Source organism: Phalangium opilio, unplaced genomic scaffold, assembly GCF_054372755.1.
Source record: "Phalangium opilio isolate 3A_F unplaced genomic scaffold, DU_Popi_V2 ptg000082l_1, whole genome shotgun sequence".
NCBI lineage: Eukaryota > Metazoa > Arthropoda > Arachnida > Opiliones > Phalangiidae > Phalangium > Phalangium opilio.
Genome location: NW_028324189.1, coordinates 6931099 through 6946847, shown reverse-complemented (window position 1 = coordinate 6946847; position 15749 = coordinate 6931099). Strand labels below are relative to the sequence as shown.

At 39.3% G+C, this 15749-nt stretch overlaps 1 protein-coding gene across 2 annotated transcripts; it reads right to left on the bottom strand.

Annotated features, from left to right (window-relative positions):
- Positions 1-113: 113 nt before the first annotated feature.
- LOC149651259 (uncharacterized) lies at positions 114-15511 on the bottom strand. Of its 2 annotated transcripts, XM_089848092.1 has the most exons (16): positions 15229-15511; positions 14422-14848; positions 13687-14361; positions 13000-13105; positions 12037-12403; positions 11000-11192; positions 10639-10707; positions 10311-10429; positions 9565-9637; positions 9263-9493; positions 9089-9182; positions 8873-9019; positions 8536-8774; positions 6639-7571; positions 1244-4211; positions 114-1107 (listed from the first exon to the last, which is right to left on the bottom strand). In XM_089848092.1, the coding sequence occupies exons 2-15, from the start codon at positions 14647-14649 to the stop codon at positions 1254-1256; spliced, it is 6432 nt and encodes a 2143-aa protein (XP_089704218.1). In that variant the 5' UTR covers positions 14650-14848; positions 15229-15511; the 3' UTR covers positions 114-1107; positions 1244-1253. The 2 variants fall into 2 exon arrangements, with proteins under 2 accessions (XP_089704218.1, XP_089704217.1); XM_089848091.1 differs by having other exon boundaries at positions 114-4211; positions 15229-15510.
- Positions 15512-15749: the final 238 nt, after the last annotated feature.

Genomic DNA, 15749 nt, shown 5'->3' with positions numbered 1-15749 from the left:
AAATTTAAAGTCGGTTTATGCGTACTTGTTTTTGTGTCCGTCCATTATTTCGCATTCGCAATGAATCAAAATTGCAAAAACTAATATTTTTCCTTATAAAAAATATATGCAAATTAATGTTTTTAAATGCAAAAAGTCACATTTAATCTCATAAACAGCTGTATATACAGCGGCAAAAAGGAGATTAAGGAGGATTTGAGTTTTTTTTTTTTTTCATTACACAAAACTCAATAATGACAACACGTGCTCAAAGGCACGGGGGATTTAGGCCTAATTTTAAAACAAAAAAAAAAGTGTGCACAAAATCTACTTTATACATAATAAAAACTATTGCTTATTATTAATTTTTCTTTTTCAACATCCTCCGTTTAAAACGGCTAACAATTTCTTTTTCAACATGATTTTTAAACGTTCCAAACAATCTACGGAACCTTTATTTATTTCCCCCACTATGTGCACCGTTAATTAATAATAAAGTAATCACTCTGATAATGAAAATCGGTTAGAAATAAGAATAAGAAAACAAACTTAGTAGTTTTTTTTAAAAACCATTATTAAAGTACATAGTTATAAACACAAACGAGAAATTAATTTGTTATTTTCAACAAACGGAAAAATTTCTTGCCCAAATTGTTTTTTTTTTTTTGTTTTTCCACAAAATTATAATTTATTTACAGTTATAAAGAGTTTGAAAAAAATTACAACAAACCATGTTCTGACTACTCGTTAAACTGTTTTCTTTTTTTAATAAACAGTGATACCTACAATAATATTTACACCTTACCGTTAATTACACTATTGTTTGTTTGTTTTTCCGTTAATTCGAACTTGGTTGATAAAAACCAACATTTCTTAATTGTTTTTTTTTTTTTTTTCACTCCATCGCAACTATACTTTTAGAAATTTTGGTCTGCTTCGTTAAAATTTTGTGGGTATTTACAGTTTTTTTTTTTTTTTTTTTAAAGAAATACGTGTATGTTACGTTAAGGTAGATAGACTTGGGTCAATTTTGTTGCGTGAAGTACGTAATGTAAATAAAATACACAAAGGATGGCACAAATAATAAACCAAAAGAAAATAACAATGTTTACGCGATGCAATAACGTTCTAAAAAGAAAAGATGTGGTTAATTTAAAAAAAAAAGAATAGAAACTTCGCTGGGGTTTTTTTTGTTTGTTTGTTTGTTTGTTTAGGCCATCTATATTAATTAATTTTGTATAGAAGATGTTAAGGTTGAAACTACCTTCTAAGGATTATCTTCTCATAACAGAGTTTAGGGCTTGGGGAGGCAAACCTCCGTTAATATGATAGCTATAAGTGGTGTACATCGCGTTTTGAGTTCTGGCGTTTTGTAAATTTTCCTGATACTGAGATTGCGTATGCATGTTCATATTCATGTTCATGTTGACCATTCCCATTTGAACGGCGCTGCTAGGTAATTGCGCCTGGTTTATAAACCCAGAGTTTGTTATATAACCGGCGCTATTGAACATAGCGGCGGCCGCCGCTGCTGCGGCCGACGAAGATGGGGCTTGTTGAACGCGATAACCCATCCCGTTCAAAGTTTGATAGTTAGCGGCCGCCACTAAATTAGGGTTAATCGTAACGTTGGGGTTTCGTTGCATTTGCCTATCTCTGGCGGCGTACCGACTATATTTGCCGTAAGCGTGCGGTGAACCGGGAAGGGTCACCTGTTGTTGCAAATTTCCAATGGCCGGAGTTAAACTGCGTTGAATTTGAGAGGGGGGTGGGGGAGTGACGTTTACTTGCGGGGATGGCGGGGTTAAATTGGGCGGTGGCGTCATGGTATTGCAAGCGGCCGCGTTCGGAACAATGTCCATGATTCCGTTAGTTAGCTGCTGCAATTTGGCCAAACTGCAACTGGTACTGCCCTGGGATGGGTTCCCGGAGTTTGGTGTCGGCGTAGAAGTCGGGGTGTACGTATAGCTCGGGGGCTGAATGTGAAATCCGGCCGGGACCGAAGAAACGGCGCAAGAACCCGACGACGTGACGCTAACGTGCGAGAGTCTCTGCATAGCTCCGGACATGGAACGCTCCATTTGTTGCTGACCGGCTTGTAGCTGTTGATGGTGATGAAGTCGATGATGATGGTGATGGTGATGATGATGACTCGATCCGGCCGATGACGAGGAAGGTGGAGGTGGTTGGTGATGAGGAATCATGGTCATTCCGGGAACACCGACGACGTAAGATCCGGGCATACCCGAGGTGACCGACGGTAAATTACACGATATCATATTCATGGAGTTAACGTAACCTCCGCTCGACGTCATGCCGCCTGGTCCGACGAAAACTGTATTGACCGGTCCACCGCTCATGCTCATTTGAACCATACTCGAGGAGGCCGAAGTTGGCAAGTGACTTAAACTGCGAGGTATGACCGAAGGCGAGGCGTGATGATTATGATGGTTCGATTGATTGACAACGTTACTCAAACAATTAGCGGCCGGGAGCGGTTGAGGTTGGGGCTGCGGCTGTAGTTGCTGTTGAGGATTTTGTTGTTGATGTTGCGATTGATGACTCGGTGATGGATGAAGGCCGGCTTGCGCGTGAGCTTGGGCTAAAGCGGCCTGAGCAGCCGCGGCCGCCGCCGCGATAGCCGATGCCGTCGCCGAAGAATTATTACGCGAGCTACGCGATCCGCTGTGCGAACTATGAGAAGGCGGTCGGTTCGGGGGTTGGGGCGGCACGCTAGAATTGCAGTAATTATTCTGCATTTGAACGCAGTCCGAATAAGGCTGGGGCGTATGAGGGGTTTGGGGGTTCTCAACGGAATTCTGGGCCATTTCGCTACTTCCGATGGAAGTGGGTGACTCCATATTGAGTTGGGCCACGTCAATATCCACCGAATTGAACCCGTTATTCGAAATGACGCTATTGGTCGACGAATCCGGGGTATAAACGCCCATACTGGGAATATCTTGCGATGTCGGGGTCGAGCCGGCTTTTATAACTTGATTGGGGGTGGGAGGCGTCGAAACAGAATGAGTATGTCGATGAATCTTGGAACTTTCCATGGGACTGTCCATTAAAATCACATCTTCCGGCGTATAGTTCCTTCTACGAACCTCCATGGTATGTCTAACGCTAACCATGGTCGGTTCTTCGTAGCTTTCGTAACTGCCCTTCGTCGTCATTCCTCCCAATTTAATGGCGTGCTTGGCCGAAGCCGCGACGCAATTATTAGTTCGTTCCATCTCGATTTCATTGTGAGGGATTTCCATAACGGAGTCATCCTCTTCGTGACACGAATCGCCCCGATGATGTTGACCACCGCCAACGCTTTGAACGCTCAAAGGAGGATTGGATCCGGGCGTTTGAGGCGTAATGGGTGTCAACGGCATATGAAGAGGCACTTGTAAATCAGCTACGTTGGTAAACTGTTCCGTCGTCGTCGTCGTCATTCTGGATTGATTTTGTTGATGTTGAACGGGATGATGAGGAACTTGTTGATGACGTTGATGATTATCGTGAGTCGCGTGTTTTAACTGGCTATTATTATCATTATCGGGAGACGAGCCCGAGTTGTAATTACGAGGGGAAGGAACCCCTTTCCCGTAGCCACCTTTACCGTTATGACGCTCTTCGACGTGTCCCATGTTAGTCATTTGACTGTCTAAAGTATCCTGGTGATTATTACCACCACCACCACCACCACCATCCTGGTGATCTTCATCGCCGTCATCTTCGCTGCCCGATTTAGATTGTTGGCTATCTTCCGAATCACCCGCGCATTCCGAAGTGTTCGCTTCCGTTAAGTCCTTTTCCGCGGAAGTGACGTTATTGTCTCGCGTATGATTTTCCTGATTATTCCGCTCATCCACGAAGCTCGAAGCTTCTTCATTTTCACCGGTACCCGATTCCTCCACTTTTTCAAGCTCCTTATTGTCATCATTGCTACTGTTAATTTCCTTATCATCTTGGTCATTCTTAACCAAGGGTGTTTCTTCTGCCCCTTCTTCCCGTAACCGCCCCGTTTCGCGATGTTCCCGTTCAACATTACCGTCCTCATTAGAATCAAATTGTTTCAAAAGCTCATTTTTATCATTAGACTCAAAGTTATTTGACTCAACTCGGTCAATATCATCATTTTGGGGTTCACTTAAGTCTTGATGATTATCATCGTCATCGGGGCTAAGGGCTTTCTCTTCCGTCAACGAAAATGATAAACTAGCCGGATTTTCTTCATCCTAAAATTTAATTTGTTCTATAAATTAACTTAAGCCTAAATAGGGAGCTAACAGTTCTGACCCTGAAACGTCACACCCTTCTATCTCTTACCGGAGTTTCATCCCCCATAACGGTTGGAAACAGTATTCTACGCGCAAAAATGCGAACCAGAGGGGGGCTGAGTGACGTCAGACTATCTCTTCCCCCTAGCCAGTTGTTAGCTCCCTATTAGATTGAATTTTTTGTAACCATCTAAGATAAAGCGGACGACATCGCGACCCCACCCCTTTCAAAGGGTCTCAAAAGAAAATGTCACTTTCTCTTGAAATTGTTACCACTATCCCTTTAAAGCAAAGCGCGGGTCCAGTGGATCCCCTACAAGGCGACTTTCCTCCTGTACTCCCGTTTTGGCTTGGCAAAAGCTAGTGGGCGGGATTTATATGGGCACTTATAAATCCCGCCCACAAATGCCTCCTGCCTTCGCCAAGCCAAAACTGGAGTTCGTAAGGAAAGTCAACTTGCTTTAAAATACCGACGAAAAATATGACCCAAAAAGGTTTTAAAAGAACTTTCCGAGGTTCCTAAAAATAGCCACAATACAACAACAGAGATATAAATCAAACTGACAGGGAAAGTTTTGGAAAAGCCCATCTCCCCTACAAGTACAAATTTTATTATTTCACGGTATAATCCCTGGCCAGAGAGAGAGAGCGAAGAATGTTTTCCAAGAACCTTTTACTTTTAACGTGTTTGACCCCCCCCCCCTCCCGCCTACCACGTGGTTATGTCCCCTGTGTCAACAAGTACAAATTTAACAATACCTCCTCCATCGCCGAGAGATAAGAATTTTTCCAAGAATCTTTTAGCGAGTTTGACCCCCCCCGCCTACCACGCCGAAAACCACGTGGTTATGTCCTTTGTATCAAGAAGCACAAATTTTACGATACCCACCCCTTTCATCTCGAAGTGATAAAATCTTTACCAAGAAAGTGTCAAAACAACCTTTTAGCGAGTTTGACCCCCCTCCGACCAAACGAAAAAAGAAAAACCAAAAGGAAAAATAATTTTTCCATAGTAGACCCTAATTCGCCTTATCTAGGGTACCAGGAATACATACAGCTATTTGGAATCATTGCGCCCCATTATCTCAAATGTTAATTTCTACGCGGGTTTTGCGGGTCATTACCCCCTCATAATTCTGACGTCTTTCTAACTGCGATTTGATTTCATTAGTCATACAAAATTATTAGTCTAGCTCTCTTCCAACAAAATTAACTTAGATACGTTGAGAAAATGATGGCTACACATGATTCCTATTAGCTGTATGTATTCCTGAAGGTAGATATTTTATCTATTTCACCACGATCCCCAATTGTTGCAAGAACCTGTCAAAACAACCTTCTAGGGAGTTCCACCACCCCCTTCCTTTAAAAGCCCAAAATAACAACGTGGGGGTCCGGAATAATGGTACCATGTCACCACCAAGGACAAGAAAATAAAAGAATTCTTCACCTGACCCTTCTAAAAATAGACCAATCTTTTTTTCCCCGAACTTTAATATCCTGCCACTAATGGTTTCGACTTGGAGGAGCGACGTGAAATGGAGTACAAAATTTTAAAATCTGCATAACTATAACGAAGCCTTATTACCCCCAATTTAGGCCCCCAAATTTCTACTCCAGCACACCTCTTTCCTCCAAGGTATCGAATCCACCCTTTTAACCAAATAAATTTGAGCTTTTATTGGTAAAAACCCTTGAAATTTGTCATCTAACACAATTATACAGGGGAATTCCTTCTTTAAAACACTTTAAAGAATACTCTCCTTTGACGTGACGCGGTCATTTTTTATTCAAAATTTTACAGGTAATGCGCTTACAGGTGTTGCCAGTAATTTGGGAGTGCGAATCTACAACAGACTGAAAGTTCTGTCCGATTCAGATCATTCAGTTCAGCTCTGGCAAATTACTACCAACCCTGATTAGCGCATGTTTAAGTTAAAGGGACTGCGAAGAAGCTATCGGCGGGCGGGTAAAAATTATTTGAAATACGTCAGAGTCACGTGACCGAGGAGAGGCGTGGTTCAAAGAAGCTTAGTTCGTTTTATTTCGAAAACAAGCACTTCGGGGAATTGGCGCTGCAATCTCGCGAAAAACAAGGACTAAGTGTCCAGTCCCACTCTATGTGGAGTCTTTGTTTCTTGTTGTCACGTGGTGCCTGTGACGTATTTCAAATAATTTTTACCCGCCCGCCGATAGCTTCTTCGCAGTCCCTTTAAGAAACGGGGAGGGGGTGGGGAATTTTTCTATCCCCTTTAATGCGCACTGTCCATAATCGCCTCGGGGAAATTCCCTGACCATTGGCAAGCCAGGTATTTAATTAACCCCAGCAATGGAAAAAGCCAAAATAACCCTTGACCCATATAAAAATAAAGGCAATGTACTTACGCTTTGAACTTGTGACTCCATCTGTGACACTCCCAGCGACCAATCACTTCCCTTTGGACTGAGATCATCAGCATCGTTCAAGTCTTTGACTAAACCAGCGAAGGACGAATTTTGTTGGCTCTCATGAGCCGCGGGTGAGAGCGGCGGCGAATTCAGAATCAGATTGGAGGGCAAATTAGGGTCATTAGTCGGGGCGGGGGAACTGACCCCGAAGCTGCTACTATCTTTACTATTTTCGCAGGACAACTGCAACGTCTCTTTGATTGGCACCACGTTGGTGGCGGCGGTAGGTTCATCGCTAACCGTTTTAGTTTCTTCCAAGGAGGAAGTATTGGGGGTAGTCACTGATTCCGTCGTTTGTTCCCGGGAAACGGAGGACGAGGGTTTATCGGCGCGTCGTCTCTTGCGTTTCCCCTTCTTCCGGTTTTTACTTTTCCTTCCGCGATGTCCTTCCTTGCCGCCGCTCGAATGCTTCGCTCGTTTGAAAGACTTTTCGGGTTTAATTTCCGCCTTTGATCCGATAGAAACGGTGGTGACGACGGGGGCAGTGGGTTTTACCCGTTCCTTAGCTTGTCTATGTCTGGATAATCTGGTATTATCCAAACTTCCGGTTTCGTAGTCCGGGTTTTCGTTTGTCTCAACTTGTTCCGTTTTCTTGACGAGCCGAGTTCTTTTGGGGAGAACGGGCGTTTCAACTTCTTCGTCTCCATTACGTTTACGAGGAGGAGGAGGAGGAGGAGGAACATCGCGTTTAACTCTTAAGATCGGCGTTTCCACCGCGTTTTCCTCAACTTCAACCTTTTTCTTGAAACTTCCGCCTCGTTTATCATCATTTTTAATCGACGATTCTTCGGCTTTCTTCATATTTTCCCGGTTTTCCATCCTTATTTGCCGATTGTCTTTTTGAGGAGTGGCTTCGTTTCCCGTTGTCGCCTTCAAATAACGTTTAAATTATCGCGTTAATCGGATAATAATACGTTAACGACCGCGATAATCGGATAATAATACACTATCGACCGCGTTAATCGGATAATAATACACTATCGACCGCGTTAATCGGATAATAATACATTAACGATCGCGATAATCGGATAATAATACATTAACGATCACGATCGCGTTAATCGGATAACAATATATTAACGATCACGATCGCGTTAATCGGATAACAATATATTAACGATCACGATCGCGTTAATCGGATAACAATATATTAACGATCACTATCGCGTTAATCGGATAACAATATATTAACGATCACGATCGCGTTAATCGGATAATACATTGACGATGACGATCGCGTTAATCGGATAACAATATATTAGCGATCACGATCGCGTTACTCGGATAACAATATATTAACGATCACGATCGCGTTAATCGGATAATACATTGACGATGACGATCGCGTTAATCGGATAACAATATATTAACGATCACGATCGCGATAATCGGATAATACATTGACGATGACGATCGCGATAATCGGATTATACATTGACGATGACGATCGCGATAATCGGATAATACATTGACGATGACGATCGCGATAATTGGATAATACATTGACGATGACGATCGCGATAATTGGATAATACATTGACGATGACGATCGCGATAATTGGATAATACATTGACGATGACGATCGCGATAATTGGATAATACATTGACGATGACGATCGCGATAATTGGATAATACATTGACGATGACGATCGCGATAATTGGATAATACATTAACGATCACGATCATTGTTAATCGGATGATAATGATTGCGTTAATCGGACGATAATGATCGCCATAATCGGATGATAATGATCGCGTTAATCGGATGATAATGATCGCGTTAATCGGATGATAATGATCGCGTTAATTGGATAAAAAATAAAATAATTACCTCTTCGTCGTCGGAATCTTTGTGAAAAGCATTGGATAAGAGAGGAGTCCACCTCAAACATTCGGGATCCAATTCCAAGCGTCGATCTTTGCCGTTCTTTAGTTTCTCCAAATGTTTCTCTAATAATTTGGCGCTAACTCTTAAATGAAGCCTTCCATTTTCGTCTAGCGTGAACATATTAAGACTGCGTAATGTTCCGGCAATATCGTGAGGATTCATTCCCGTTGTTTTTGTTATCGCTGCCAAATAAAAGCATTGAAATAAACAAATAAATAAATAAATACACAAAAATTATTTGTAATTTGGGTTTAAAAAGATGACACAACACGACACTTACATTTGAGCGTCAACTTCTTATCCTTGTGCTTTGAAATGAAGTCAAGAATGACGCTTTTCCAGTAAGATAAGTAGCTGATTCGACCCAAATCTGATAGAGGTTTCTCGGGAGTTCCCGGTAAACCCTCTTTACGCGATAGTAAATAACCTAATAGAGAGGACGGAATCTCCTCATTAAAACGCGATTAACGGGGCTAATTAATTAATTAAAACTTACTGAAATCAATTAAAAACCTTCCGAAACCCTGTCTCTGATACTGAGGCATCGTCATGATACACGAAACATTGTACCGTTGTTGACAATGCTTTTCCTGTCAAGACGCGATAATTAAGGGATATTGACAACCTGTTCTCAAATAGGCCTAGTGAAAAATGATTAACAATTAGGTACCTTTGAAAAATATCCTACAAGGTGACACCCTTTCGCGTCATTCTTTGTTAAAACGTAAAACAAAAAGGGTTCGACGTCGTAATACAGCGTTTTATGATCCAAGAAAAGTTTGGCCAACAAACAAAGATTCTGACAATAGATTTTGTTGACGTTGCCGTCAACTTCAAAAACCGACAAGTTATCCTTTCGGTAGATTTCCGTTGCGGGTGGATGAGTCCACGTACATTTATGCTATAATAGGCCAAAAATAGACTATAGCGCTTTGCGAGATAAAAGTTCCGAGAAAATGAGATTCTTCTTACAAGATGTCGAAGAAGAATGTGTTTACTCTTCATATATTTCAGGCAAAATTCGCAAAGAAATAATTTGGGTAATCTAAAGAAATGCCGTTAATAATTAGTCCCGATTAATGAGTCCAATTAGTCCCGATTAATGAGTCCAATTAGTCCCGATTAATGAGTACAATTAGCCCGATTAATGAGTCCAATTAGTCCCGATTAATGAGTACAATTAGCCCGATTAATGAGTACAATTAGTCCCGATTAATGAGTACAATTAATCCCGATTAATGAGTACAATTAGTCCCGATTAATGAGTACAATTAGCCCCGATTAATGCGTACAATTAGTCCCGATTAATGAGTACAATTAGTCCCGATTAATGAGTAAAATTAGTCCCGATTAATGAGTACAATTAGTCCCGATTAATGAGTACAATTAGTCCCGATTAATGAGTACAATTAGTCCCGATTAATGAGTACAATTAGTCCCGATTAATGAGTACAATTAGTCCAGATTAATAAGTTCAATTAGTCCCGATTAATGCGTACAATTAGCCCGATTAATGAGTACAATTAGTCCAGATTAATAAGCCCAATTAGTCCAGATTAATAAGCCCAATTAGTCCCGATTAATAAGCCCTATTAGTCCCGATTAATAAGCCCTATTAGTCCCGATTAATAAGTCTTATTAGTCCCGATTAATTAGCTTAATTGGTCCCGAAAATTAGCTTAATTAGCTCCGATTAATGAGTTTTAAGAGTAACAAACCTGGCGTATTCCTGGGGATAAGGTGACGAATACCAAGTTTGAATATCAAACTGTCCAAACTCAATAGCGGCTGGACATCTTCCTTGCGGATCGATACCCGAATTGCATCTACTTATAACCTAATTAATCAAAATTAATTAACTATAAGTATATTAATTAAACATTATTAAATTATTAACGATGCGAGAAACGGCAACGTAAAATCAAAGATATTCAAAAAGGCCCTTCAATAAAGGGTTATATATATCAACAAGAAGATAATTTAGATTTTCCCAATTAAATTAATTAATTAATAAACCAATTAAAAAACAAAAATGAAATGAATTACATTGTCGAATTGATCACGATCCTCGTGTTGAGCGGGACGGCACTTAGAAGGGTCTTTCTGACGCTGAAACTATAAAATTGGGAAACAATTCTTGGCTTTGTTTATTTTTTTACTTATATATTGTTTCCGACTAATTAATTTTCATCTAATTATTTTTAATTTTTAATTAGTGATGGCCAATATTGTAAATCGATATCGTGAATCGATCGGTTTGTGCCCATCACTAATTTAAAGAAAAGTAAGGATGACCGAGTTTGAAATAAATTAGGCATGCAATTAAAATAAGCAATTAGATTAAGAGACAGAGAGAGAGAGAAAGAGAGAAAGAGAACTTAAGGTGCTTTGAAATGAATTTATAAACCTGTAAGGCCGAATCCTGAGCCCGTTGAAAAAATGTCAGATCTTTTTCAGTTACTCCAGGTGGTAATTGAGGTTTTATATTAGACGCCGCTGGTGGATATTCCTTAGCGGGACTGGAGGTGGAACTTGAACAGTGTCGTTTACGAGATGAAGTGTAATTCTCAATTAAATGCCTTTTTCTCGTTCCACTTTCCCTAAAACGCCGTTAAAAAATAATGAAACGCGTCAAACGATAATAAAAACGCTTCAAACAATAATAAAAACGCGTCAAACAATTATAAAAAGGCGTCAAACTATAATAAAAAGCGTCAAAAAAGAATAAAATGCGTCAAAAAACAATGAAAACGCGTCAAAAAACAATGAAAACGCGTCAAACAATAATAAAAACGCGTCAAACTATAATAAAAACGCGTCAAACTATAATAAAAACGCGTCAAACTATAATAAAAACGCGTCAAACTATAATAAAAACGCGTCAAACTATAATGAAAACGCGTCAAACTATAATGAAAACGCGTCAAACTATAATGAAAACGCGTCAAACTATAATGAAAACGCGTCAAACAATTCTAAAAACGCGTCAAACAATTCTAAAAACGCGTCGAACAATTATAAAAACGCGTCGAAAAACTATAAAAACACGCTCGAAACAATAAAAACACGCTCGAAACAATAAAAACACGCTCGAAACTATAAAAACACGCTCGAAACTATAAAAACACGCTCGAAACTATAAAAACGCGCTCGAAACTATAAAAACACGCTCGAAACAATAAAAACACGCTCGAAACAATAAAAACACGCTCGAAACAATAAAAACACGCTCGAAACAATAAAAACACGCTCGAAACAATAAAAACACGCTCGAAACTATAAAAACACGCCCAAAACAATAAAAACACGCATTATAAAATCCGCCTCAAAATATTATAAAATCCGCGTGGAAACATCAAAAAATCGTCGCTAAAACATAAAAACCGCGATAAAAACCAAATAACAATCCTTAAAACATTATAAAACAAGATTATGGACACATACTTTAACCTCTCACGATGTTTTTTCCTTCTCGCGGCGGAACTGGTCTCTTTATTAGAGGCTTTCCAACTCGAAGGTGTATTTGTGACGGAGCTATGATGTTTACTCGAGGAGCAGGAGGAAGTGGCGGCTTTCCGCACGCAACTATTACAGCACCAAGGTCCTTTCGGTGTCTTTTCCAAAGGCGGGTTTAAGCATTCCGAATGGAATCCTCTATCACAGGTGTCGCAGAATAATAACAACGACGCGTTATTCAAAGACGTCTTTTCCCCGCAAAGAGAGCATTTACGACAATCCTTGCACTCCCAATGTTGCCTTTTCGCGATATCTAACGCCAATTTCAAAGAGTAATTCAGGCAAGAAGGGTGACCTAAAAACGAACGGTTTAATTATTTAGAATTAATATTAACGCGCGAATTTAAGTAGAATCTAAATATTTCGCGCCCTTATCAGTAAATACAGAGGACTTTATTATAAAGGTTACGTAAACTAAAATGAAAAGGGAATAAAACAGAGTCGGATACGCATGAATCATGTTTTGTTTAATTACGAAACTAATTAGCGTTATTTTCCAATTAAAAATAGATACTCACGCCAGATAACCTTAGGTCTAACCATTTTACAAAATATATTAAGGAAAAATTAATAATATAACGGAGAAAATTACTAAAACACGCATTTAAAAATGGCCACGGCTTAGTGACTTTCTGACAAGAGGCAAAATACTAGCTATTTGCATCGCAAAAGATACGCTGATTTTGCCAACCCAGACAGAGATAATTGGCAAAGTTCCCTCAACCCTTTGGGACCAAAAAAAATAATCTAGCAGGGACTGTAGCCAAAGGGTTACCCAAAAATTCTTGTTGAGGGGAATAAAATAAAAAAAAAATAATAGGACAGATCTCACTCAAGGCAGCTCTACTAGGAAGAAGAATAAAAAGTACTAAACCACTACTATATACTTACAATGTATTCCGCAGTCCGCGCAATGCAGTAAATCTTCCTGGCTTCGATTTCGACTGCCTTCCAATGACGACGAGGCTGACTGACAAATTTTGCATATTTCAGGCGTCTAAATAATTGTAACAGAGGCATTTATCGGTTTGGTTAAATCTAAAGTCAACAAACCGCGCCGCGAGGACATTCCAAACGCCTTGCCAACTAAATTATTCTACATAGGGGATGGTTTAAACTTAAAAGATTGTTGCTACAAAAATAATGGTTTAACACTCAATTAAATTTAGGAATTTTTAATAAGGGTTTATAATTTAAAAGTTAACCATCTTAAGATTGAATTTAATGAATTCCTGGTTTTTGTAATTTCTATAGAGTAATTTCTTTCCCATATACGGCAACAACGTCATAACCCTCTATCTCTTACCTTAGTGATATCCCCCCTCCCCTTCCCTTCCGGGGGGGCAAATAGTATTCTCTAGTACAAAGTTGCCCCTAACGTAGGGGATACACAGTTCACTCCCCCTCTCAACCGAAATTACTCTATTAATCCCAATTGTCCCAAAGTTTATCTATCTACCTTTAGCTCTCCAAACAATTTAATTTTAAATAGTCCTTTATCAATATTTTGATGTTGTCATAAATATTTCTCAACTTATCCCAGATGTCCCGCGTTCCCAGTAAAGAAAGAAAGCTTACTTTTGGCTGTAGACGATTAGAACCAGGAATTCCAAGTGGTCCATTAGTAGTCCTTAAAAGTCCCGAGCCATCATCATGGCTATAATCTGAACTAGATTCTTCCTCATCCTCATCTTCATCTCTAGCCATATTTGGCATCTCTTCCTCAGCCTCTTCCTCTTCACTTTCTTCTTCTTCTTGTTGATCTTCTAAATCACTATCGGAGGAATCCTGATACGTTTGCTTTGACGGTTCAACTACACTTTCATCACTGTCATCTTCACTATCATCATCATCTTCATCTGCTTCTTCTTCTCTTCCGTCTTCTTCAACTTCATTCCCACTATCTTCATCTTCGCTAGAATCTTCTAGTGTTTCTTGAGCTTTGGCTCTCGTGTATAAACGTCCATTTAGTTTCACTAGTCCTTGGACCAAAGCCTGTTTAGCCGCTGATTTAAGAAGTTGACTTAAATCTAAACCGGGAGTGATGTTAAACTGCTCGGATTGGTTAAGGTATTTCTCTATCGTATGTAATGTAGCCCCTCCACCTTCCGATAGGTCAGAGACGGCTTTGTGAAAGACGTGAATTAAATCCGAGCTTTTTGTCACTTTTAAACTGCGTTTGCGATTGTTGTTTGAACTTGGTGTTGAAGTTGCGCTTGGATCTTTGTAGGAGCACTGACCTTTGTTGTAAACCTAGACAGAAATTGAATTTATTTCTAAAATAAACTCCCTTTCAAGTCTAATTTCTCTTACTTTCAAGATTATGCCTTCGTTTACGGCGTACTCTAGTTGTTCTTGAAGAAATTCAGTGTTAACTTTATGGTACTGTCTAACAGCATTGCATATTCTTTCAACTGAAGGTCTTTGTTTTTGATTTTTAACTTTGTTGATAGCTTCTAGTAGCCACTTGACGTGAGTAGGGTTCGAATGTTTACCGCTACTAACTAGACCCGGGGGATGGCGATTATCCGTTTCCCGCATCTCTCGGAGGTTAAATCTAGATACTGTGGTTAGCTGCTTAGCTCAAAAAGCCTTTTGATTCGTGGCTGAATCATGATTGGACTACTTATCATTCTTTTTTACACTAGCCTAGCATTTCTACTATATAACACCGATAAACACTAAACTGTCACTCTTTTTCCCAAATAATGAGAAGAGAAACGTTCAACAACACGAACAACTATGGGGGAAAAAAACATGAGACCTTATTAGAGCCCCTAATTTCTTAAAAATAATCCCTATTTTACTTTACTACTACATTTCAGGTTTAAATAACATATTTTACACAATAAGTGCAATAATTACATACATTTATAGATTGTTTTCGAAAATAGAAGCCAAAAACAGTTCTATAACATAACATAACGATATGATGTGCATCACGAATTCTTTGATAGAGACCAAGGCTTAACTAAGTCAATTTTAAATAGCATTTCCTACATAATTTAACCTTAAGCTCGGTAATTTTATATGTCTATGGATAATTTTACTATTAATTTATTATAAAACCGAGTTATATTACAAGATAATTACGTAATTATAGATAAAAATGCCACTTACATAGTTTGGCGCGCCTTTCACACCAAGGCTTAAGAAACCAAGAGTTTGGGCTCAAAATGATGCGATGGATTCAACGCCACTTTTATACTAAATTTACATAACTAATCCACGCGAAACGATTTTCATTGGTTTATTCGTTTCTTAGCACCTCAATTGTTCATAAATACTTAACAAATTATCTCATTTATCACCCTAAATAGTTGAAATATTTTGACGGCCGTGCACAAAATCCCATAACACAAAAAAGACAACTCATATGCAAATGGCGGATTTCTGTTTGGCAGAATTTAGGGACAAAAATTTTTCTAGCTTATTTTTCTACACTATGTTGATATGATTTGCTTAAATGTTTCTATAAAATTTCAATCGAAGGTTATTATAGTTATAAGCAATTTTCATCAGTTTATTTATTAAATTGTAGGAATTTATTGTGTGTAAAATTCAGTGTCCATTTTCTCCTGTCGTCTCTGAACAGTGCGAAGTAAATGAAACCCTTTCCAATTGGCTCACAAGTCAAACGT